The following is a 23,826-nucleotide window of genomic DNA, read 5'->3' as shown; positions in this document are numbered from 1 at the left end:
GCCTTCGGTGCCTCCTCAAATTCCAAGCCGTCGCTGACTGAAAGGATTACTTGCATAATCTAATATTTGGTGGCACAAGAAAGCATTCATGCCTCATTTTGCTTAGTTTTTATTGGCTTTTTATATGTGATTTAGTTATGTGTGGCTCCCCATGCCGCTTCCAATCCTTATATTTGTCTTTGCATATCATTAATACTTTTTTTCATTTAACTCTTATAGAGACCAGCCCACTGGAGTCTCTTCATCCTGCAGGCTACACAAACCCCTATTTCCTTTTGCAAAGCCCGTATTGCATGCTCTCGATTGTTGTCGTGAATGTAAACTCATTTAATGTGATGTAACCATGCAGTGCTACATGGCACAGTGTGTGTGGCATGTTGGTTACTTGGACCAGTGAAACAAACCATATCTCAACAACTTAGTAAAAACACATAACTAGAGTTTAAATTGTGGAGCAAATAATTTGAGTTTTGTGACATTGACATTTGTTAGCATGAAATCTCACACAGCTGCAGTTTGTGCTCATTTTAACTTACACAAAAGAAGACAAGTTACAACAAGATAAAGACTTTCCAGTGTTTCTGTTTTGGCATTACCCTAATACTCTAATAATTTGACCTACATTTCACCCACTAAATATTCACCAACCTTTTGTGCATTTTCGTGTACCCTGGCACTCCGGCACTTTCCACTTTTTGTCATCACAGTGATGACACTATCTCTGAGTCATCCTGCAGTCCAGAACTGTGAGAGTAATCTGTCTTTACCTTTGCCATCATCTCCTCGTGTTGATCAGGGGGGCAATGAGTTGTTGCACTATGGCCCACAGCGGTGAGTTTACATAGCTCAGATACCCCGGGGAGATACCCGGGCCTTTCACTGTGCACATCTCCGTCACACAGAGAGCTGATAGGAACTAATCAGTAAATGGTGGTTTTAACTGATGGAGGGATCTGACGCGAGCTGGACCTCACAGGATCTCCACCATGTTGTCTGAACGTGAGACAGATTCTATCACAACAAAACCCGCTTTCTTCCACTGTGCAACAGCTGCCTTTAAAGGTTCAATATGGAGGATTTAAGTTGGTTCCAAAATGCCTCCATAGACTCCAATTCAACTTCTCTCATGAAATACGAAGTCATGATGATATCATTCAATAAAGTCACTCCTTCTTATTAGTTTTCTGGCAGTCTGAAAACAATCCAATCATTAATTAGATATTAGGCCTTAAAATGTTGTATGTCAGGAGGGCGGGTTTGTTTGATTGACAGGCCTGTGATTTAGGCCCAGGTTTCCACTATAGATGGGTGGGTGTAGTTTTCTTGGGTTCCCAATCAGATCCACTTCTGGCTCCTTCTCAGCTCGTCCAAATATGTTCACTTTTGGCTCCAAAATAACAAGATGGCAATGGCTGAAATGCTGCACTTGAGGCTTCAGAGCAGCAGTTCACAAACCAATGGATAATGTCACAGACGAATGCAGCCCAATCAGTTGTGATGAAGCTCTGACTTCCCAGGTAAAGCGAATACGTTACTTCTTCTATGTTGTACTCAGGGAAAATGGACGCAACAGCGACTTACAATCGCTTCTGTTGAGATGCGGTGTGGGATTTAGTGACTGTATGCAAGAATTGATGCTGTTTCTGGGTCTGAAAAGGGGAAGCCAAAGTGCTTTAATGTGTAATACCACTGAGGGCGACAAGTAGCTGGCTCCGAAAAAATCATCTGGTTCCAATGAACTCAACAAATTTATTTTCAGCAGATCACTAATCAATACATGTCGTGTTTGTATGCGAAAACTTGGTGTTTACTTGAACAGTGAATTCCTGTGTGTAACATGGTTTATCATTTTACCTTTTGGTGTTTGTACAGATTAAACATGTGAGATATAAAGCACCCTAACCCTTTATAAATGGTTGAGGTTAGAAAGTTTGATCACCAAGAACAACCCTTTACTTTTATATTCAAAAGGAATACTTAGAAATTTAGGAAATTATTCACTTTCTGAAGATTAACTAGTGAGCTTTAGAGGTACTGGTATATGGATTTTATAACTTTTTGACAGTCAAACCAGCTGTTTCCCTGTTCACAATTTTTAAGCCAAACAAAGCTAACCAGCGTCTGGCTATTACCAGACCAAGATGAAAATAGTATCATTTGAGCTCCCAGCATCTCAAATGAAGTAATCATGTGTCAAACTGTTCCTTTGATGATGTATTGAGATGAAATGATTGATATGCATGTGCTGTTTTGCTCATTTACAAGAAAACCTGTTTTACAGATTTGTTCATTAAATCACTTCTTTAATGACTTTGAGCTAACAGTTTCTTAAATCAGGACCATTTATAGTCTGTAAACATCTTTATGTGCGAAACAAAATGCAGGTGAAGCATCACAAATTAACAGAGTCAACATGTGGCTGTTGTGGGACGCTGTCGCCGACAGCACACAGGGGTTTCCATGCGGCACAGAGAGGTGACGGAGTTTCTGTGGTTGGCTCGCCACACAGACCCGCTCTGTCCCGACCTGCACAGCGTCGGGCTCCCTGCGTCAGACCTGGCCTTGGAGAGAAGGGCTATATTATGGGGCCTTGGCCCCTGCTTCTCCCCTGTAGTTCACAACTTTTTCACCACAAGAAAATGTCAGGGATGGAGTTTTTTCTTTCACCCCAAAGCTTTCCCCGTCTAATCATGTGTTTCAGCTTTTGGCTCAAGCAGCTGGGAAACTAAGCACCCGCTCGCGTCCAGAAACACGTCTGTGCTATCAGCCACTCCATCAAAATCTATTTACCATCCAAACACAGCGATAAATTAATTCAGAGCTGGAGCACTGATTTAAATAGTCGTTTGGCTGGACCTGTTTAAATACTTGCCCTGATATGTGATACCGGTAGTATTTACATAAATGCTTTGTGGGACTGGTCAGGAGAAACACATGACCAATAAAGGCAGTATGGACTTTTACCACTGCTGCACATGACATCTCCAGCATCTCTTCTGTCTCTCTTCCTGCCACACTGGAATGGCCTTGATTTCTTTTTTTGTCTGAAACTTCCATAAACATATTGTGAGCTGAAGCTTCAGAGCAGAGAGGACGAGCAGGGATCAAGGTTTTAAGCCGACCAACAGATAAAGCATTCCCACAGCCTCCACCAACCACTCTTTATAAATGGCTCCATGTGCTCCAAAGCTTGACCTCCAACCTCCTTCTATATAAGGTGTCAAGTCCTGGTCAAAGGAGGATATCATTCAGCATAAAAAGGACTTTAACCGTCTGCTAGTACAGTTCAGAGCCCTCATTCTTCAGATATGTGAGCAGTAATGCAGAGGAATTTGCAAACATTTGCTGCACATTATCTTGTTACAAACACTCCTAATCCTCACTCTTTTCTCTGATAGGAGGGAAAGATAATTGCTCCTCCTCGGGGAGCAGTTCATAGCCATTGTTTCTCTTATTTGGCCGAGCACTCTTTGCCAGATCCATCGTACCTTAAATGACAGACAAACTTGTTGATTTGATGTTTGCACTTTGATAAAAAATACAATAAAATGAAAGTCTTGGGAAACAAAACGCTCCAGTCTTCCCCGTGCAGGCCTCCCGTAAATGTCTGCTCATAATTTTAATGACATGCTACTTGTGACGAAACACCTCAAAAACAAAACCAAAATTTTTCAGTGGACGTTTGCTCCACGATGGCTCTGGGAAAGCAGCGCTGATCCTTTGTTTGTGCAAAATCAAACTTTAATCTAGCGCTTTTGATAGATGTTGCCTTTTATTTCAAATGTTTATGGAAATAGCGAACAACAGTCTTGTGTGGTCCTGTGTCTAATGAAACACACTCACGTACGCCTCTTGTATAGCCATCAGATCACTGGCCTGCACACAATGTTCACTACAGAGTGTGGTTTCTAAAGGGGCGAGCACATGGCGAGCATGGGGCAGGAGCAGCGGGTTCTCCACCTCTTCGGGGATCGTCAGATGTGTGATTGAGTGCGCAAGGCGGGTCCCAATCTCAACAGGCCAGCTGTGTTGGTGCTGTCAGCCTCATCGGCCTCTGGTCCATCTCCTCCGGGCCGCATGGGCTCCCACGGAGGGCTCCGGGAGGATTAGCACACCAGAGGAGGGAACAAGGGGTTGGGGAGCAAGTGTTCAGGGGTCAGCCAGGGGTTTTACATTTGATCTCCTCAATTAATGTCCCCTGATCATGATTGAACCTGCTTGAGCCTCAGTTCGTCAAGCCATCAAGCGTAATTTACTCACATCCCGGCTCACACTGGGGTTCCTGCTTGTCCAAGGAGGCACGAGATCACCTGAGTCTGGTGTTTTCCTGTTGAGTATGACCGAGGAGAGAGCAGCGGGGTGTTTTGGTTAGAGCTGAGGGGTTGGGAGTTGGGGGTGGTGGTCACAAACCAGACAGCACATTGAATTGTCATTATGCTCGGCAGCGACGCTCTCACGTCTTGGAAGGAGACAGCTTAAGCAAGAACCCACCTTTTTAACATGAAATAGACATGCCAGTCCACTGGAGCAATGAGGTTCGAATCCAGGAGGTGACGACGTATTTGTTGAGTTGATTTGTGCTTATTTAGTGACCCCAACCAGGTGTTTTAGCTACAAGTTTCACTTTCCTGTAAATCACATGGCTCTACGCATGCAGTAGATGTCATTTTCATCCACTACAGGAAAACACGTAACTGTCACACCTAGACAGGCCAAAGCGTGGCTATTTCACATTTTTCTGTTGTGGACCAGCTTGTCTATTTCACGTTTTGTCGTCATACCTGGTTGTGTGCATTTGATGAATTTCCTGCTTCTGTGTGGATAGACGTATTGTAATGCCACCCCGAGGGCACGAGGGATTCTGTCGCACTCCACACAGGTGGAAAAGCTTCACGTGATCCTGCAAATAAAGAGGCCTCTTAAAACTGCACACCTGCATGAAGACACAGAGGCCGCAGCGTTTCAGAAGCTGTATAACCTGTGGTTATATTCTTAGGAACCCAACCACAGATCTCAGCACTTACTCATCTCATGAGGACTTGATGCCAGAATCAGATGCTGATCAGACATGAGGGAGGTTTAGACAAGGCAGGTTTGGTTCACCCTGAGTTTGTGTTGCAACCTCATTGTGATTGCTTAGCGAGTGTCTAAAGCCACGTCTGCTGTTGTTCCTGTGTACAAGAAGAAACTTGCTTCGTCAAAATAGCTGCCCCTCTAAAGAGGAGAGGAGATTTAGTTGTTGCAAGCTTCTTCTTTTTTGTCTCTGCCACCATCTTGATAAACATACATAAACAGTGCACAAAGGACACAACAACTGGCATTGTGTTGCAGGTCTCTGTGACAACAGAGCTTCCCTTCACTGCATGATGATCACAGAAGGTGGGTTGGACAACAGACCTCCTCTCTACATGAGCATCTGCTTGTGCGTTACAGAGAGTGGGTGGACAAGGGACTGTTTATTTTGAATTCCTGCCTTCGCACTTTTGCCTTTACACGATTCAGTTCAGCTCTTGAAATGTTGTTGAGGCTGACTAATAGCATATAATTTTGGTTTTCATTTGGCTTTTATTCCGTCATAATTAACACTATCTTGATTCCGCATGTTGCTCATACATTTAACTCAGAATCACAAATGTATGTAATGATGGTGTTACAGGAAAGTCAGGGGATAACCAACATCCTCCTCTGGGCACTATGAATATCTGCACCAAAGTTAATGTAATCCATCAAATTGTTGTTGAGTCTGAAAAAACAGTGGTGGACAGACCAACAGACCTATAATGCCAAAGCCACACCACTAAAGCACGGCTAATAAGAGAAGCGTAAGACATTACTCTGAGTTGCTCCATTGAACCATATTTGTGTTACTCAAAAATGTACTGATTCAACCACTGAAAAATGTCAGTGTCTGTCAGTATGTCCCACTTCGCTGCACATACTGAGACTGTTGCTAAACTCTGTCCAAGTTCCACCTTCAGAGCTGCTGTAATAATAATTAAATAAAAGAACTGCCTGATCTGTTTTGTTATTTGGGCAGAAAAAGAGCAGAGCTGACTGCTGGAAAACCACAAGGGCCTGTGATACTGTGGCCAGTCCAAAACTATTTCATCATTCAAATCTGATTAGCACTGGAGCAACAGTTTCCCTTTTATTAACAGATGTGGAAATCAGTTTATTCCCTTCTCTGCAGAGTCTGTGAAGTAGCGTGGGTACGATGTCCAAATCTTACACTGCTCAGACGCCCGTCTCCCTGCCTATGAAAAGATACGGGCCATTTGAGACGCGCCATGATAAGTCTCTTTTGTATGGACTTTGACGTTTTTACATCCACTGCCTGAAATGTAGCCGTCCCCAGGTAAATGATGTCTTTCAGACGTATGTCTAGTTAACTCTGTTTTTCTCCTTCTGAGCCCAAACAGACATGTGTACTGTACACACATAACTTATCTCAACCTTCTATAAAGTACGAGGGGGTGAAGCAGGTGTAAACATATAAATATGATAAAAACTTCACATCACATTCATGCCGATTGTGCGTGGCACACTGTGCCCCTTGACAAATCTTGTTGAGGTTATTTAGGGGAAAAAAATACATTTTCCAAACAGCTCTCCCAGCTTGTCACACAAGAGGTATGGACCATCGACTGGAACTTGGCTGAAAGGAGCACACTGCATTCATGGCTAAAGCAATACTAAATCAGTTAATTTAGACTGATGTCTTTATGATTTGCAGGAGTACAGCATGGAAGCCAGTCTCCCCCACTTGCTGAATAAACAAAAATTTGTTCGGCTCAAATAAAATTTGATGAGGAGATAATTTTGCGAGCATGCGGCATAAAGGTCCCTCTCATGTGCAGGGTTGCTGCTCTCCGAGGGCAAATCCAATGAGTTAGTTCAACACACGGTGGACAAGATGATGGAGACAGATATGGCTGATCGGGGCCAGCGCTGGGGACATGGTGTTCACAAAACAGTCTACCATCAAACATGTTTTTTGTATCTTTCAAATTTACCCACTGGGTCCTTTTAAAAATCTAGTTAAACTGCATATAATCTCATAATTTGATTAGTATACTCACAGGAACTCATTTTATGACTACTTAAATGAATATCTGCCTTTATAATTCAATCAAATTTTTTCATTGCATCAAGTAAAGCGACCTGAAAGAGAACTCTAACAACATTAGACAAGTCATTCAGTATTTTTTATCATGACCGACGCACAGAAACAAGCCTCTAATCTGGCATTTCATCAAGAGATAAATCCTGTTGCTGCTCCACTGACAATGAATTGGAAACTGATATGGTGGCTTGTGCACCGACTGTCTGGAGAAGGTTTGACAGTAACTTAATGCGCAACCGGTTATGAAGCAGAACATAACTATATATCAAATGCCTTGTAAAACCATGGGAAGTGTTATACGTGAGGTCGATATCAGTGAGCAGTGATGGGTTTGACTGAGGTTTTTCATAAAAGAAAATTGGAATAACAAATCTCAGTTCAGCTTTTTGTTTCTGAACTTTAAGACCCAGGAATTCCCGCACAGCCTGCTGGAATCCCTGACATGTCTCACGGGTGAGATCGAGTTGAATCTATTTAGATTCAATTAAGGCATTAAAAATAAGTCTCAAAACATCCAAAACCACAGAAGATGAATTCACTGCAAGCTTTTCTCTCAAAAGGAAATATCTCTGCCGGAAGTAGCAGATAAAGAACAGATAGATTTCAGTGCCTGTAAACCTCACTTGGAAATAAAATCTAATTCCCTCAGTAACTCATGACTGAAGGAAGACAAGTGGTTAGTGGCTGCATCAAAAAGTAGGTTTGTGTGAGAAGTTTAGAGGTTCTCTGTGCACCATTCATTCAGTGAAATGACGAACACTAATGCAGTGAGCAGAGGTGGCAGAGCGAGAGAGGCTCTGTTGTGAGACACAAGAGGCCACTTTGATCTCTGAAGTTCCCTTTATTCTTCGCCTTTGTTACCTGGAAATGGGATTTTCAATTAGTGATCCTACACGGGAATCCCCAGACAAGATCAGTACAGAAATGATGTGAAAATACACAAGCCGCCGGAAAAATCTGCGACACCCTTCACAGGAATGTTGCTTCTTTTTAAGCAAGCATCTGAGTGTCTCATGTATGATATCAGATTTTACTCCTTTGAAGTCCAAAGCTCAAAATGCCTACACGTCAAAGGCGTTTTTTGTTTTTTTCCATGTGCACAGAGCTGACAACAGATTCACTCTCCTGCTCTACCTCTCACACTCATTCAGTCCCACATATGACAACACCCCGTGTTTACCCCTCTGACTTCCCATCCCACACATCCTGTTTGTGGCAGCATCTTCCATTGTTCCCATCTGTATCTACCTGAGCAGGTATACAAACACACTTTCCTGAGGCTGTTTTCGAGATGTATCACGGAGGGATCCCTGCCCATGTGCTTTTGTTTGGTTATCAACATTTGTCTGGTTTATCATTTCTTTGGTGGATGGAAAAAAGGGGGGAGGATGGAACATAATCTGCTGATAAATGCAGGACACAAAGAAGAAACTGCACAAAGAGAAAGAGAAAACAAATATTTTTGGGTTTTATCCTGACAAAGTGGAAGGTAAAAAGGATTTTTGTTGTTTTTCAGAAGTCAGCTCAAGCAGACACTTGATTCCCTAAAATGAGTTCACGTTTTCCAGCAGCACCCCAGCTGATGTCACCCTGAAGGAAGTGCTTTGAAGGGGATGTGGGCAGAGGGACATCCAGGCATCACAATGCAGTGTTGTATGTCAGCACCCTCGCAAGGACATGACGCTATCCCTGTGAGGAATGGGCTTCACAATGCGCTGTATATTGGCTATAATGTGAGCATCTTGATGAGGGGCCTACCGGAGTGCACCATCAAAGTGATGCGGATGTGTTTGTGCAATCAGGGATACGTAAACAAATGATTTAGCTCTGTATCTCAAAATAAATCTTTATGATCAGCTGCATAGTAAAAGAGTTAAATGGATCTATTTTGCAGAATCACACATTTAGCTGAGACTATCAACTATACAGATGATTCACAAAATGTAAAACAAATCTCACAAGACTGAGAAGAAGTGTAACACTGCCCTCTAGTGGCTAATGGTTAATCATTTTAAATCAATTCTGTCATTGCAAATTCAGTGCTGAAAAGCCGCCCAGCACGTCATCCCCATATTAGTTACCAGGAAGATGATCACGCTCAGATTTACTTTAATCATCTTATCTCTGATCAGACTCTGTGTGTGATTGCATGTGTGAGAGATGCTCACACAGGTGTACATCTCTCCTGGTATTTGGACATTTCCTTTGAAATCTACAGCTTGAAGATAGCAGCAGATATGAGCATGAAAGGATCTCTCCACCTGTGGCACAGTGTGAACAGCAGCACTGTAATGTTGCCCTCCCAAGGTGATGAGGGCTCAGGCGTTCGCTCATTTATTTGTTATGAGATTATTTACAATGACAGCAAGTGCACGATCCGTCTCAGTTAGTTGAACAGCAGCTCAGGTGGAAAGGACACAAATACTTGTCCTGTGAGTCATGATGCTGAAGGGCTGCTAACATTTAGATTTAAACCAAGATAATCATGATTATAACGGGCACGTATTTAATGGCTGAATGAGAAAGTAAAGACCTCGAACAAATTAGTTTCACTGATTATAGTTTACTATAATACTCAGGCTTGTTTTTTGTGTTTGATCTTTTGTCTCAACTTGTGCTTTGGTAGTTTCAGGCCCTGCACACTAATAAATAACTTAATTGATTTTAAAGTAAGGGTACAACTTTTATTTTTTTACTTTGAACACAGGTAACAACTACTTTCCAAAAATAAATCACAGTCTTTTCATTCAGGCCCTTATCGTCGATACAATGTCACTGGACTTAGTCTTTGTAGAAAAGTCTCACGTGCAGTCGTGTTGTCTTATGTTTTCTGTTGTGTGGACTTGTTTCTGTCTTTCAGTCCATTCGGTTGGGTTTAGTGAGAGCACTTTCAAAAAGTTTATAGTTTCTAATTGACCATTAAAAGGAAGCATGCGTTGTGTCTTTAACACTATGAACTGGCCTAAGGTCAATTTGATTTCCTGTCATTCCATCTGCTGAAGAGCCATTATGCTGACACTTTTAACCTAATTTTCAAGTGTGTCAGTTCATTAAGAAATGGCTATTGATATATATTTTTGTTGCTGTATAAAATACTGGGACATTGTGCCTTCACCCCAACCGGTCGAGGCAGATGGCTGCCTACGTCTGAGTCTGTCGAAGGTTTGTTAAAAGTGAGTTTTCCTACTCTGCTGTCACTCGCTGTAATTGTTGAATTGTGGGGTCATAATGTTCTACGTTCTCGACCTTAAAGTGTCCTGAGGAGACTTACGTTGTGATTTGACATTAATATAAATAAAATCACATCACAGGCAAAATACATGTTTCACAAGTGCACAATCACATGTACGTATATGTGGTCACATGAGATTTTGTACATGTGAAATTCATGTAACTTTTAAGGGTGTTGTTTTAATACTCCAACAAAACTACTGTTAACTTCTGTTCTATTATATCATTTCAAAAGATTATAAGTAACTGTGTTTAAGTATCTATTTGGGTCTCTAGATTTTAGGGCAAGTCTATTTTTTCATCTGATGTAGACAGTCCTACATGTTGCTCAAACAAACTGTACTATTATTTACAGCCACAAGGAGGAGATATTTATCTATCATTGGTCCACAGTAACAGGACAGTATAGTTTGTGTGTTTTCACTTGCAAATCTCCATTTCCAAATTGGAAAACTGTTACTTAACGTAGTTATAACTTTGGTGCTTAAGTCAAACAGAAAATGAGTGACTCATATGCAAGAGATAATACCAATATATATGTTTTAAATCTGAATTGTACTCAGAACTGTAGCCACATTATCCAGTCCTTGTGCATAGTGTCTGGACTGTCCACATCAAATCCGACAACATTTATATTTATGAGGTGGTTAAATGCTTTTATTTTATTTGGGAGGAGGCTGTCTCGTGGTGATGAGGAGACATGAGAAGACATGCCCAGTTTAATACATTTACTTTACCTGAAATCACTTCCAGACGTTCCCAACGTTGATCCGAACACCCTGCTCCTGGAGAGAATAATACCAACAAAAGAACGATGGGAAATAGCATAATAATATGCTTATCATGCCATTAGGTATTATGCAGATGAACATAGCGCATGCCTGGGCAGCTTCAGTCAGAGGGCTTGAATGGGGAGGATTAGTACCAGATGTTTATTGGGACTCCGTCGCCAGCCAATAGGGAGGCGGGCCATTTGCTCTGTGGGCGGAGCTTGGTCTCTACTCTCCACTCAAAATGTATTCTAACAGGTAGTTTAAAAAGCAAAGAGGTCAACAACAGCCGCAGCAAGACAGTCGAAGGACCGAGGAGGACATTTCTCTCGTTTTGTTTCCTGGATATTCCCGGACGGCGCTTCGCAGCATGCTGAGCAGGAAGGGCTCCTGTGCGGGGATGATGAGCGCTGCGGCCGGAGCAGTGGACCGCAGCAGGGTCGGGGAGAGGCTGCAGGCTGCTCTGGCCGGGCTGCAGGAGCTGCATCTGCTCAAGGACAGACAGAGCGACATGGTGAGCTGGGCGCTGAGGGCGGACCGAGAGGAGCCAGTCACCTCGATGCACGCGGAGCAAGGGTCCGAGGGGCCGAGGATGATGGGGGCCGAGGAGCAGCGGCTGGAAGCGACGCTGACAGCACTGAAGCAACAGCTGGTAGGAAGAAATTGAAATCAAGAAAAATAATTGATTAACATCTTTCTCGTGACATTATGCGTATGCAGTTTGTAATAATATTTGTACGTTTGTTGTCGTTCTCATTTATTATGATGGAGCAACACTGGATTCACCTTCTTTTTTTTCTGTTTTTTTTCTTAATAAACAGCTTGTTTGTCCTTGTGGGGAAACACATGTCTGTTTGCTATTAGCTGATGCTCATGTGTATTCCGTCTTCAATTATTACCAGACGCACTTTTATGCTCTCAGCTGGGGGTAGGAAGTCGGATAGGTGTCATAAATCAAGGTTCACTGCGGGACCCACGGGGCTTTTAAGTTGTTGTGTGCGCTCGCGCTCTGTGCATGTGGACTGCAGGGGGGAAAACCTAAATCATTAACCACTAATGCCAGGAAATAGAGGGGGGAAAAAGAAGAGGAGATGTGAATTTAGCTGTGAATGAGAATCAGTGAGAGTCTCACTCCTGAGAGGCCCCCGGCTCTCTGGAGTTTTCCATTACAAGCTTTTTCCGCGCAGACTGCTGTTAGATTCATTCAGAGGAAGTGCAGGGATTCAGGTGCTCTGCTTGACATCTCGTCGAAGTTGGCAAATTCATCAGAGGGTACACAGTAAAAGTACTCAGACAGCATCAGGTTTAAATTCAGTTTTATATCAGTGTCAAATAGTGCCACTGCAGATTAAACACAGAAGTTGTTGTTTTTTGCTATTGTTTGAAATAGAAACCAGCTGATCCAACATGATCTTACAAGAAACTGAAGCATTAATTAAATGGTGCATCTTGGAGGAAACAACCCCCAGGTTTAATTTTAGGAACCACTGTGACAGTAAACACCCTGCTTGTGCTGTAAAGCCAGCAGTCTCTCATCCCAACCCCCCAAAGCTTTCTTCCTGTAGTCGTTTACACAATGGCCAGGCCTTCGCTGTGGGGGAGAAATGAGTTACCCACCACTGCTTCTTCCGTGCTCCCCCATGTCCTGCTGGGGTTAATTATCAGCCAGAGCTGAGTCGCTTTTGTTTTTCTGATGGCTGTACATTAGAGCTTCTTTTATCTAAATAACAGACCTGTCTCGATGAAATTAGCATTTCTTTCACGTATCTTCACACCGGCTCAGAGAATTTCTTTGTGCACATGTGTGTGCTTGGAGAGCTTTACTGCATAACTTTAAACTCTTTCACTCCCTCCTTTCTTAGAAAATCTGATAAAGCTTGCCCTGTGGTGTCTTTTGTTCTGCTCTTTATTTTTGTTGTCTGTTTTACAGTCTCGTCTTCGGAAACAGGATGTAGGCTTGAAGACTCACTTGCAGCAGCTGGACCAACAGATCAGTGAGCTAAAGCTGGATGTGAGCAAAGCCTCCACAGAGCAGCTGGAGAGTGACAGCAGACCAAGTTCGGGTAGGCACACACTTACACACAAAAAGCCCTGTGGTTGTTTACTTTATAGCAGGTGCTAAAGCATACAATCCACCCAACCTCCCTCACATGCTGTTAAATACTCGTGTGTACTCGTTGCTGCTCCCTCCAGGTTTCTATGAGCTCAGCGACGGTGGCACCTGCTCGCGTTCCAACTCCTGCACCTCCGTGTACAGCGAGTGTCTGTCATCCTCTCAGACGAGCCTTCTCCTCAGTCCCATGAGCCCTCCTAATTGTCACATCAGCCCTCAACCTCAAGGTGATATATGCCGCCGGCGCTCTGCTGATGAGAGCAGCAGCCAGCCCCACCCTCCGCGGGCCACCGGCCTCCATCTGGGCAGCAGCAGGATCCGTGCAAGCTCTACAGGCACCGAGCAGGCACGGCCCAGACCTGTGTCGACAGGTAATCACACCTCTCTATCTCTTATTTCAGAAAGTCTCATGGCAACCACCAATTGTTGTTACCAAGCAACTCAACGTGTATTTTGCTCCCTAATAACATGTAATTTTTCAGTGGATGAGTGATTTGAAAAGTTAATGACCGCGTTTGTGTTTAATAGGTGATCTTGATAGAATGATGGCTCAAGGACTCGGCTACTACAAATCTGTGGATGCAAAGAAACCCCCCATGTGCCCAAACCTGAAGACCTCCGCAGTGGATCCAAAGTTCCAGCGCAATCTGGAGTCCCGCAGTGGGACTGAGGTGTACCACTACCCCAGCCCCCTGCACGCTGTAGCTCTCCAGAGCCCCATCTTTTTCCATGGGGGAAAAACAGGCACATCTGGACTTCTGGAGGGCCAAAGACCCCTAGTAAACAGCTATGACTCCCTCCAGAGGACACAAATGGGATATGAGACCAAGACCATCGGTTACATTGACAAGGTCCTGCAGCGCAGCTTGAGGAGAATCCAGGATGAACCTGGCACAGAGACTCTGGAGGCACGCAGCGACTATTACAGGAAGCCCGCTGAAGTCGTAACTGGGCTTTCTGAAATGTGTCAAAAAGAGATGTCCGTGCTGCAGCTGGTTCCAGCCAAGACAACAAACATCATCCCACTAGATAGCAACAAGAGGGGGCTCTGCATGACATACTCCAGCCAAGAGCCAGCTGATAACCACAAACAGGCAGTGAGAGCCCCGGAGGTTTCATACCGGTACTCCTATCCTGCTGCTATGAAGGAGTACAGCTCCGATGAGGTCACCTATGCCTCCCTGAAGAAGAGCGATAAACACCAAGGAGAATATACAAGTGTAGTGAGGAGCCACTCTGAGAAAAGATGTGGAGATAATCCGGAGTCAAGGCCACAAGAGAGGAAAGGTCACAGGCATAGACCGGTAATGGCCCACAGCTCCAGCACAGAGGAAAGTCAAGGCTTCGAGCTTCACAGCAGTCATTCCGCTTCACCTGAGTTTGTACATGCCAAATTTGTCCCTGCCGGATCTCAGAGGGTCAAGGTCAGGCAGGCAGACCGCAAAACCAAAGCTGTTAAACTGAAGAGAAGAAGCGGCGAGAAGCCTCGAGCGGTGAAGCAACAGCACGGGTACTCCTCTGGTGAGAGGATCAGAGAGACCTGCGTCGGAGCGAAGGGGGAGCAGAGAAGATCAGGAAAAGGAAAAGTGGCCCAGAAAGTTAGCACCTTCCATACAGAGGAGCACAGACAGGGTTCAGGCTCAGACTCTAGTCTGTATGGACCCATGTGCACCCACAAGGTCCACTCGAAGCCACATGTCATTTCTTTAATTGCAAAGTCCAGCAAAAGCCGAAGACCGCAGTGCCTGAAGTACGAGCAGCCTGTAGACCAGAGGAAGAGGAGGCAGACGACTTCTAAGTGGACGTCCGATGTGGACATGTTCCAGGCCTCGTGTGCTCAGCATCAGAGGTCCAAAGAGCCCTATGCTCAGGCACCAGGGAGCATGCAGATGGTCCGCAGTATGAGTGCCAGGTTGGGCCAGTGGATGGGACCGGCACGCTCTTTCCAATCCTCCATGTCCTCTCATTCCTTCCTCCACAGTCTTAACGCCAGATACCCTCCTGCACCCTTTCATGTGTCCAGTCAATACCCGCCCAGGTGTGAGTCGGAGTACTCAGCTGAGTGCGCCTCACTGTTTCACTCCACCATTGCAGAGAGCAGCGAGGGGGAGATGAGTGACAACACCACCAACCGCTTCGGAGATAGTGAGTCCAGCCAGAGCTTCCAGTCCCTCTCCGACTCCGACAGCAGCCAGTCGCTGGACGAGGCGGACCAGGTGGACTGCCACAATTTGGAGAGAGGTCTGGTGTGGGCTGAGGCTGCGATGGGGCCCACCGCCGCCGGACGGCCCCTCAAGGAGCTCCCACCCCGCCCCGAGCCATCAGCCTGCCGCATCAAAGCTTCCCGAGCCCTGAAGAAAAAGATTAGACGGTTCCAGCCTGCCTCACTGAAGGTCATGACCCTGGTGTAGAAACTTTTCCCCAGGCAGGATGAAAAATAAAAAGAAAGACATGGGAAATACTTTTCAAAGTTGTTTAGAAAGATATAATATGGACACTCCTAATCGAGCTGGACTGCATTTGTGCCCTGATTATTTTGTTTAAAAAGAATGTTGAACTTTTATGATGGTTGAACCTGAAACTGCATTGTATAAAAGCATGTAAAACACAATTATTACACTTCATTTTTAAATAGTTATATTGCTGTAATTAAAGTTTCTCATAGCATGTGGGTGCATTTGACAATTTCATGGACATCTCTGTAATATACGTGTCTGTAACTGATCAATAAAACCAATCTTTACATTTCTAATGGCAAATAATTGTTCATTTAATATTATGGTTTTTTTTAATTATTGATTATCGTCATCTATGTTCATTTTATTAGAATAAACAGATTATTTAGTGTACTTTGTAGTTTTTATGCATCCTTCTTTTCTCAGACACACTGAGTGCAGTCCATTAGCTGATTTAGTTTTAGCTGTAGTATTAATAGTATACAACTGTTCTTCATTAGTGAGTAAACACTGCTTGCAGCATGTCATCTTTCTTCTTCTGTTTATCAGGCATGTTGAAAAAATCTGCACTTAATCCCCACAGACGTCCCACTGAGGCCTACCAGTTTAGCATAGATAGCTCTCACAGCTCCTTATCTGGTTTCCTGACTCTGTCCAGCTGTTGGTTTAATAAGTTGCAGCTTCAACAGTCAAACCAGACAATCATGTTTAATTAGAAAACTTATCAGCCTCCTTTTTTAAACACACGTCAACACTTTAAGCAATTTAAGCACTAAAACACACAGTCACGACTCACCGCAGTTTCACAGACACACATGAAGACGACAGCAGAGGAAATTCAGATTTCTGTGGTTTTAAAACAGTTGGCGTTACATGGCAAAGGGCACGCAGGATTTAGAAGGAATGACAGATGATAAGAGGTTCCTCATTTCTGAGCTGTCATGAGAAGCTTAGACAGTGGGCAGCTGCACAGAGTTGCCCAATAATCTCATTTCTAAAATCTGCCTTGGTATCTTTCCATTAAAATTCTTTCAGAGATGGGGTGAGGAAAAGGGCACCCGTGAAGGTAAGCAGTCTGGTGACTGGCTTTCCAAACGTCAGCCGTCTCTACTGTGGTCATACGCAATAATGTTTTCGCCCATCAGAAAGTAATTGTGACCTTAAAGTTCCCAACTAAGAAGCTTATAGGCCTGACAAACATTTTCAGTATTTCATCTAATTTTACTTTGAAGTTGTGTTCCCTGCAGATCCAATCACTATGGAGACCATTATTTTTAAGACTCATGAATCATTTATTCTGTGAGAGTCTCTCTCATTTAACAAGAAGTCTTCACTTTTCTTTCATGAAGGAAAAGGCATCTTTTAAATTCAAGAGATCACCAAAAAGCTTTCAGCAGCATTTTTTTCCCCTTGCTTCTTCAAACATAAGGCAGGTTCAGAGGCCAAAGCCCACCCTTTCACATCAAAGGTCGCATTTTAAGTTTAGAAAGTAGCAACAATTGAAACAGCTTATTAGGATTTGTACACCCAGCTGACCTCTGTCCTCTGTGTAAAAGCCACGGCGAGTGGTCGCTGGGATTAGTGCTATTGTTTTCCACCCAGCTCAGAGGGAACGTGACATGCACTGGACTTGTCTTTGATGTTGAGTATGGGAGGATCGCGCTGGCTCGGCCTTGCGTGCTTGCTGACCTTTCCAGTTGTAGAGGGAACATCTACTCATAATAGAGAGGTCAGGGGGCCTTGTTGTATGCCTGGTGTCTGTGGGCTTTCTTTTTTGTGTGTGTTTAACACGTCTGTAATTTACTTTCTTTTGATTCATTGTTTGAGTCTATTGTAATAAGACAAGTCCACCTGACTACTGCAGGCCCCCTTCATAATGAAGTGTGAACTTTCAGAATAAATACACTGGATATTTTTTCATTTGAACTGAGACCACAAAACATAATTCATCTTTGGGAATGAAACCTCTGGGGGATTGAATTGAAAGCAGCAGCCTGAGCAGGTGGTATACAGGTGCACACGTGCAAACAGGATTTGATCATGATATTTTATAGGGTTTGAGGTGGAGTGCAGATAAGGGATTACTGCCGCCGCGCTTTATAAAAAGCGGTCATTTTGAAGAACTACAGATGTCGAGTGGGATCTCATTACACAGACCGTGCTCTGACTTTGACATCATGCGAACACATGGCCGGATAATCGCATCTAATCAAGATCATACATTATCTGCTGACACCACACCTGCCAGTAAAAGGTCTGAACTGAGGTCTTCTAACAATTACAACAAGACAGAACCATGATGACTTTTTTACATGAATAAGATCAATGGGTGCACTTGTTCTTAAAATAACTTTTACTTTTTGTCATAGTCTCCACATATATGGTATCTAAGCATTGAATATGCTGAAAGTAACCGGCAAAATAAAAAAAAATACCAGATTAGCTTTCCTCACGAGCACTTTCTAAACCAACATGCTTGTCGATGTCCAGTGGGCTATAAATAGGTGCAACTTTAAAGCCAATCTACTCTCATTAAGACAGGTAAACAGTGAGGTAACGCAGAGAACGCGTGCGGCTCTACAGCTTTGGACAGTGATCTTATTACACCTTAAGTCACTGTGCTTCTTTTTTTCCCCTCTGCTAACACACATCTTAATTCATTAATATCTCCATACCTACTGTAGCCAACAAAAAGCATAATTTCTGTGACACTGTGACATCTGTAAAACAAGACAAAACATTGCAAACACACCTTAGCGGGTGCAGAAAAAGGGAGGCAGAACAACAAAGGGCGTGCATCAGAGAGGTACTAATTAAACTTTGACTTGGTTCACATTGGGTCACAGATGGAGGAGGGGTTCTTTTCTAGTGTGTGCATGAGGTAATCCTAAAACCCAACGCACAGCAGCCCTTCCCAGTCTGTCTCCATACTCAAAACACATAATATCCCATCAAGCTGTCTCATCTCTTCATCACACTGATTTCAGCATGTTTCCTCCAGCATGTAATACTCCTTTTTTTCTTATTTACTCATCATGTAGTTCTCTTATGGTTTCCTGCTGTGTATTTTCAACCACATAGTCTTAAATATTTTTTACATGGGATATTCTTGAGGTCGTCTTGCTTCCCTGATGTGAAAACTGGAGCAAGGGCGCTGGGCTTCAGATATCAGATGTGGATTTACCATGTTGACAAGTGTGAGCTCAGAAACTCATTACCACCCCGATGAGAGGAGCTTTCCACCCCGACCTAAACTGCACACACTGAAGCTCAGGGGGGGACGTCTTGCTTCTTTTGGGGTCCTGCAAAGCAAGAGGGATTATCTTTAGTGTAGCATGTTAAATATCTGCACCAAATCAGTTTTCTTCTTGAAGACATATTACAGTCAGATTTAGTCATCAGTGCATTTAGCTGCATGTTGTTCGTTTCAAAGTCAGACAGAGTCGTGGTCTCAGATGGAAATTATGACACAGATTAGGTTGAATTTCAGTACTGACACAGTGACACACAAGAACAAGGTCAGACGTTGCTGAATATTTGGCAACGGTGCCAAATATTATGACGCAGCAAGTTCCTGTGTAAGTTCCCTGCTTGAATATCAATGAAATACTTTCTGAGTCCTACTGGTTTACCAAATATCTTATGGACACTGTAGATTCTATAAATTGCAAAGTTAATTGGGTTTACACTGTAGTCTCTTTAGCCTTTAGTTAAACCACTGAGATTCACCCAGCTCCTCTGCAACCCTTCACATTGGGGGGATGGGCTCTGTAGTGTGTGTGGGATGGCTTTTGTCCCTTTGCTTACTGTACATATGAATGGGGCTGGACTGGAATGTCCAACCTCATGAATGTCAATTGTCTGAGGCCTGAGTTAAGGAGCCGGCTTCTCTGGATGTGTTGAAAATGGACAATAGAGATAAAGAGACGGAGAGAGGAGGTGATATAAAGCCAGGGCAATAATAAACAGGAAGAGATGAGCAACGGGAGAAGTGTAGAAGATGCAAAGCAGCAGAGACAGAGCATGACGATAAAGAAAGAGGAGAGAAAGAAAAAAAAGGGATATTCCTGATGTTCCACTCCTGTGAGGCTTAGCTGGCCCTTCCTCAACCACCACCTGCTCCTCTTTAAGCACATCCTGTCATTTAATACCTAATCCCTTCATTCACTCCGGTGTGTTTACTAACCATTGTCTCAGCTCACTTCAAGCTGTGGTCAAGAGGTGGTTCAAAAGTTCGCAGTGTATGGAGAGCACGCACTCACAGCAACAGAGGGCATTGTGAGTGTGTTCGCCCCTGCCAAGCAATTGTCTGAGACAGGGAGACTGGACTGTGCGTGTAAAGTGGAGGAGTCCTGGGGTCCTAGCTTTTGAAGCAAACATCAGTTACTTTACTGGACAGATAATTGGATGGACTGCACTGCACTGTAACACACCCTTCATTATTAATACATGTGAAGATAATAGAATATAAATATGTGCAGAATGAGAGATATTTATGAGATTGTGTTTAAGTGTAATATCAGCATCCTAAAAGGTTGCCTACTGCTTAGTAGGTGTAATGTCAGTTTAGTCTGTTGCCATGGTAACATTTTCTAATTAGCAGTAACACAAAGCACAGCTGAGGCTGAAGGGATTATTGATTAGTTTTCCAGGTATTTGGTCATAAATCAATGTATTTAGATGGTGCTAAATTAAAAGTCCGGTGGTCACCAACATTATCGCATTTATTACAATTAGTTATCGGGGGGGAAATAAATGAGCATACTAGCCTGTTCTGTAGTTGTTGAGGCATTTCAGTCAGACTCACAAATGTCAAGTCTTTATATTGTGTTTAATCTGTCCAGAATACTTTAGATAAATCAGAGACACTTCAGACAGATGTTGCCTTCCTTAAAATACAGCTAAGAGTCACTTGATAAAAACACTGTGAGGTAAAATCTTGAGAGGTTGGACTGCAGAAATCAGGAGGCTCATAAACTCTGTCAACTAAAAACAGATGAACCACAAGATTATACAAATGAGTGGGATCTAAAAAAAAAAAAAAGGTGCCGTAATCCTCTAATCCTTAAAATGTGTCAATTTACTTTTATTTGGCTCAAACTTGAACCTCAAACTTTATAAAAACAGTCTAGCTGACTCTCAGAACAAGCTTTCGTGCTTGGGTAGTCAAAAATAATTACTCCACAATCCTCTAACTGGGTCTCAACCCAAAGTGTGCAATTTTGAGAAGAAGTCAAGGGCTCGTGAGAAAAACAGCATGAGCATGAGTGAAGACGTTTCCAGGTGAATAATGTTGTTTTCCTCTTTTATCAGTCCCAGTGTCTTTGTGAGGATGTCCTGGCGGTTTTATGACCAGGATGTCCTGTGTCAGCTCAGAGGACTGCATCTCTTTTGTCAAGCCTTCAGGCTCCAAACTCCTAAATTGAACCAGCCCATATCCTCAGAGAACTATCTTGCCTTATCTTTTTTCTTTTTTCCTACTGTGGGGTTTGTCAACTGGCTCACCAACAAAGCCACCAATTCCCATTATGAACAAAAACAAGCCTCAACTCCTCTGAAGTAGTATGTGTGAGAGCTCTGAAGGAGGACATCAAAAGAGCAGCGAGAGTGACAGCTGGTCCTCCTCTTGGTCAGGCCTCCTGATAAGATCAGAGTGACAGAAGTACATGGGACCCAACAGGTACCTCCCTCCCGCCCCTGCACCCTCCTCGCTGCTCCCATATGGCTCCCTAACAAGGCCCTCACCCACCAACATATCAATTCTTCTCTGACTATTCAGACTCTTTTTTTGCATCAGGCCTCCTGAGCAAATCATATCAGCCTCTACAGCAAATATTTCAGTTTAAAATTATGTATTTTTTCCTACCTGGGCGTTTTATCTTTTTTCTCTAACTATCTGCAGTTATTACCTCCACAGTGTTTATCTGTCCTTCACGTGTGACTGCTCTCCCTCTACAAGATGCCATAAATCCGTTGGGAGTGTTCACAATGACCACTTGAAAGCTGTGGCTTCCTACAGCTCCAAACCTAATGGACTCCAGTCTCATAGCTATAAAAATATTTCCGACTTTGGGCCGAGACTCCGGCTTGTCTCTTTTCGTGAGCTCCAGTTAAAGATGGGCTCAGCTGGCATGTTTTAAAGAGTCAATATTCAGTTAATTTTATGAGCACTAAAGATTTTGTTAAGCTCACGGTTTTATGACCCCTTGTGCTCCTCGTTCATTTCCATGATTTCCCTTTTCAAATAGTTTTTTTTAAATTGCTTTGTCGTGATGAGAGAAAACATGATCAGTGGGGAAATGTAGATTCAAAACACACACACATACACATTATTTTTTTCCAAAGCATGGGAGACCATCCAATTAAATTTGATTCAGCTGGGGGAAACTGCTTGTTATGAGGGAAACTGCAGCATTTCCTTGGGGTCAGTAGTTTGCTCTTTGGTTTGTTTGCCTCTGTCTCCCAGGTATAGTTAGTGGTTAGCTCGTACACCCCCATCGGAGACAGGTCCCAGCTCGCAGGTGCAGTGGAAAGGATCCAACAACGAGAAAAACGGCTCTTTCCTTAACACACCCCAACTCTAAGATACAGTAGAGTACATCTCCTTTCTATCCTCTTTGTTTTAGATTAGTCTCTATTTGACTCTTTTTTTCCTGCTTGTCTCAAGGCAAAAAGCAAACAAACACGACACTGTGGCGCAGACAAATGTAATTTCAGCTGGCTCCACTAACACATTGCAGGACACCCTGAGGTCTCGTCTCTGAGCTGATTTGGACAGGCCGGCCCCTCTCTCATCGCAGGGGTCAGGGGTCGCGCAGGGAACAGACTGATCCTCCATGTGGTATCAAGTCACTGCACCTAAAGGAAACACAATGGCGACAGACTGGTTCACACAGCTTTCACCACCACACTAACCAGGATCGGTCTAGTTTAATCAACTGGTATAAAAAAAAACATACGTGGTCTATAACACGTATATAATTCAACACATAAAAATCTATATTGGCACGCTTGCAAACACTGTTGATCAGGGAGAGATAGTTTACACGATGGTGTAAATAAAAGGAGATATTTCTTGTGAAACTCGATCATTTCAAGCTGAAGAGGGCAAAAGTTTGAAATGTTGTATGGTATTGTCATTTGTGTATGTTATACTGATGAATGGCTCTTTGAAACACGACACAAAAGCAACTGCAGGGGGGGAGGCCGCCCTTAACCCTTTGTACTATCAGGGGTATTAGGGAAAGTTGGAGGGGAAGATTTACAGACAAAAAATAGGGTGAGAGGTATTATGAGAGGATTTAACAGAGGAAGACAATACAAAATGCCTATTATTTAATTAATTATGTTGATTTTAAATGTATTAACAGTGTGTTTTCGCAGTGCTACTTCAAGGCAACATATGGTAAGCCTTCCTTTATCACTCCTGGCTGTTAGCACCATGGCTTCCTGGCATAAATATGTTAAAAGGGTGACAACTGAACTTCCCTTTATGGCTCTTAAGATAAACATTAACACCTGACAGTGAGTGTGTTTCCAGATAAACCCAGATTAGTGTTTTGATTTATGTTCTGGAGGTGAAGATAAAAGGACTTCTGAAGAGAAAGCTCTCTCGCGCTGGCTGTGGCTAATGTCTCATGATGTTAAGGGCAGAGAAGTGGATAAATCTTGGAAATGTGGACCACAGCTTCGTGAAAGTCCCCCCCATCTCCCCCACAGGCCTGCATGATGACATGTGGATGATATGTTTATATGGGGTGTGTACCAAGGCAGTAAATCACCACAGGCCTGCAGAGTAAGGATGGATGACAGTCGATCTGGGGCCCCCATGTGTTTTTAGAGAGAAGGAGTTGAGTTTGGGGGTAAACTCTGTCACTTTGAGGGAGGTTGACCTGGCAGGTTTGACCCCGCAGTTCCTTTGAACAGGACAACCCAGGGTGACACTGTAGGCCAGTTTGTTGAGGGATTTGCACATGAAGGACAGAGGATTTCGAGGGTCTCAAAGGAGGACTGCAACTGAGATCCCTCATCTTTTTTCGTGTCATACATTTTTTTAAAAAGCAGCTGAGGTTCAAACGTTTCAAAACATAATTCCCTTGGAGAGTTAAAAAATATGAATGTTTTCACGTGATG

At 43.4% G+C, this 23,826-nt stretch overlaps 1 protein-coding gene across 1 annotated transcript; it reads left to right on the top strand.

The window, feature by feature from the left end:
* The first annotated feature begins 11,408 nt into the window (after window positions 1-11,408).
* dact2 (dishevelled-binding antagonist of beta-catenin 2) lies at window positions 11,409-16,000 on the top strand. The gene is made up of 4 exons (XM_069690012.1): window positions 11,409-11,776; window positions 13,055-13,187; window positions 13,318-13,608; window positions 13,766-16,000. Exons 1-4 carry the CDS (start codon window positions 11,495-11,497, stop codon window positions 15,646-15,648), a joined length of 2,589 nt encoding a protein of 862 aa, XP_069546113.1. The 5' UTR covers window positions 11,409-11,494; the 3' UTR covers window positions 15,649-16,000.
* The last annotated feature ends 7,826 nt before the right edge of the window (window positions 16,001-23,826 follow it).

This window comes from Brachyistius frenatus, unplaced genomic scaffold (assembly GCF_029030835.1).
Source record: "Brachyistius frenatus isolate BFR_SWC_R1_liver_20210118 unplaced genomic scaffold, ASM2903083v1 Contig_8, whole genome shotgun sequence".
In the NCBI taxonomy this organism is placed as follows: domain Eukaryota; kingdom Metazoa; phylum Chordata; class Actinopteri; family Embiotocidae; genus Brachyistius; species Brachyistius frenatus.
This window is presented reverse-complemented; position numbering and strand designations above follow the sequence as displayed.

Bases quoted from the DNA above. Each gene is read 5' to 3' on its own strand.
- dact2 (XM_069690012.1), top strand. From the start codon at position 11,495: ATGCTGAGCAGGAAGGGCTCCTGTGCGGGGATGATGAGCGCTGCGGCC. The intron at 11,777-13,054 runs GTAGGAAGAAAT...TCTGTTTTACAG, and splicing joins CAGCACTGAAGCAACAGCTG to TCTCGTCTTCGGAAACAGGA. The intron at 13,188-13,317 runs GTAGGCACACAC...TGCTCCCTCCAG, and splicing joins TGACAGCAGACCAAGTTCGG to GTTTCTATGAGCTCAGCGAC.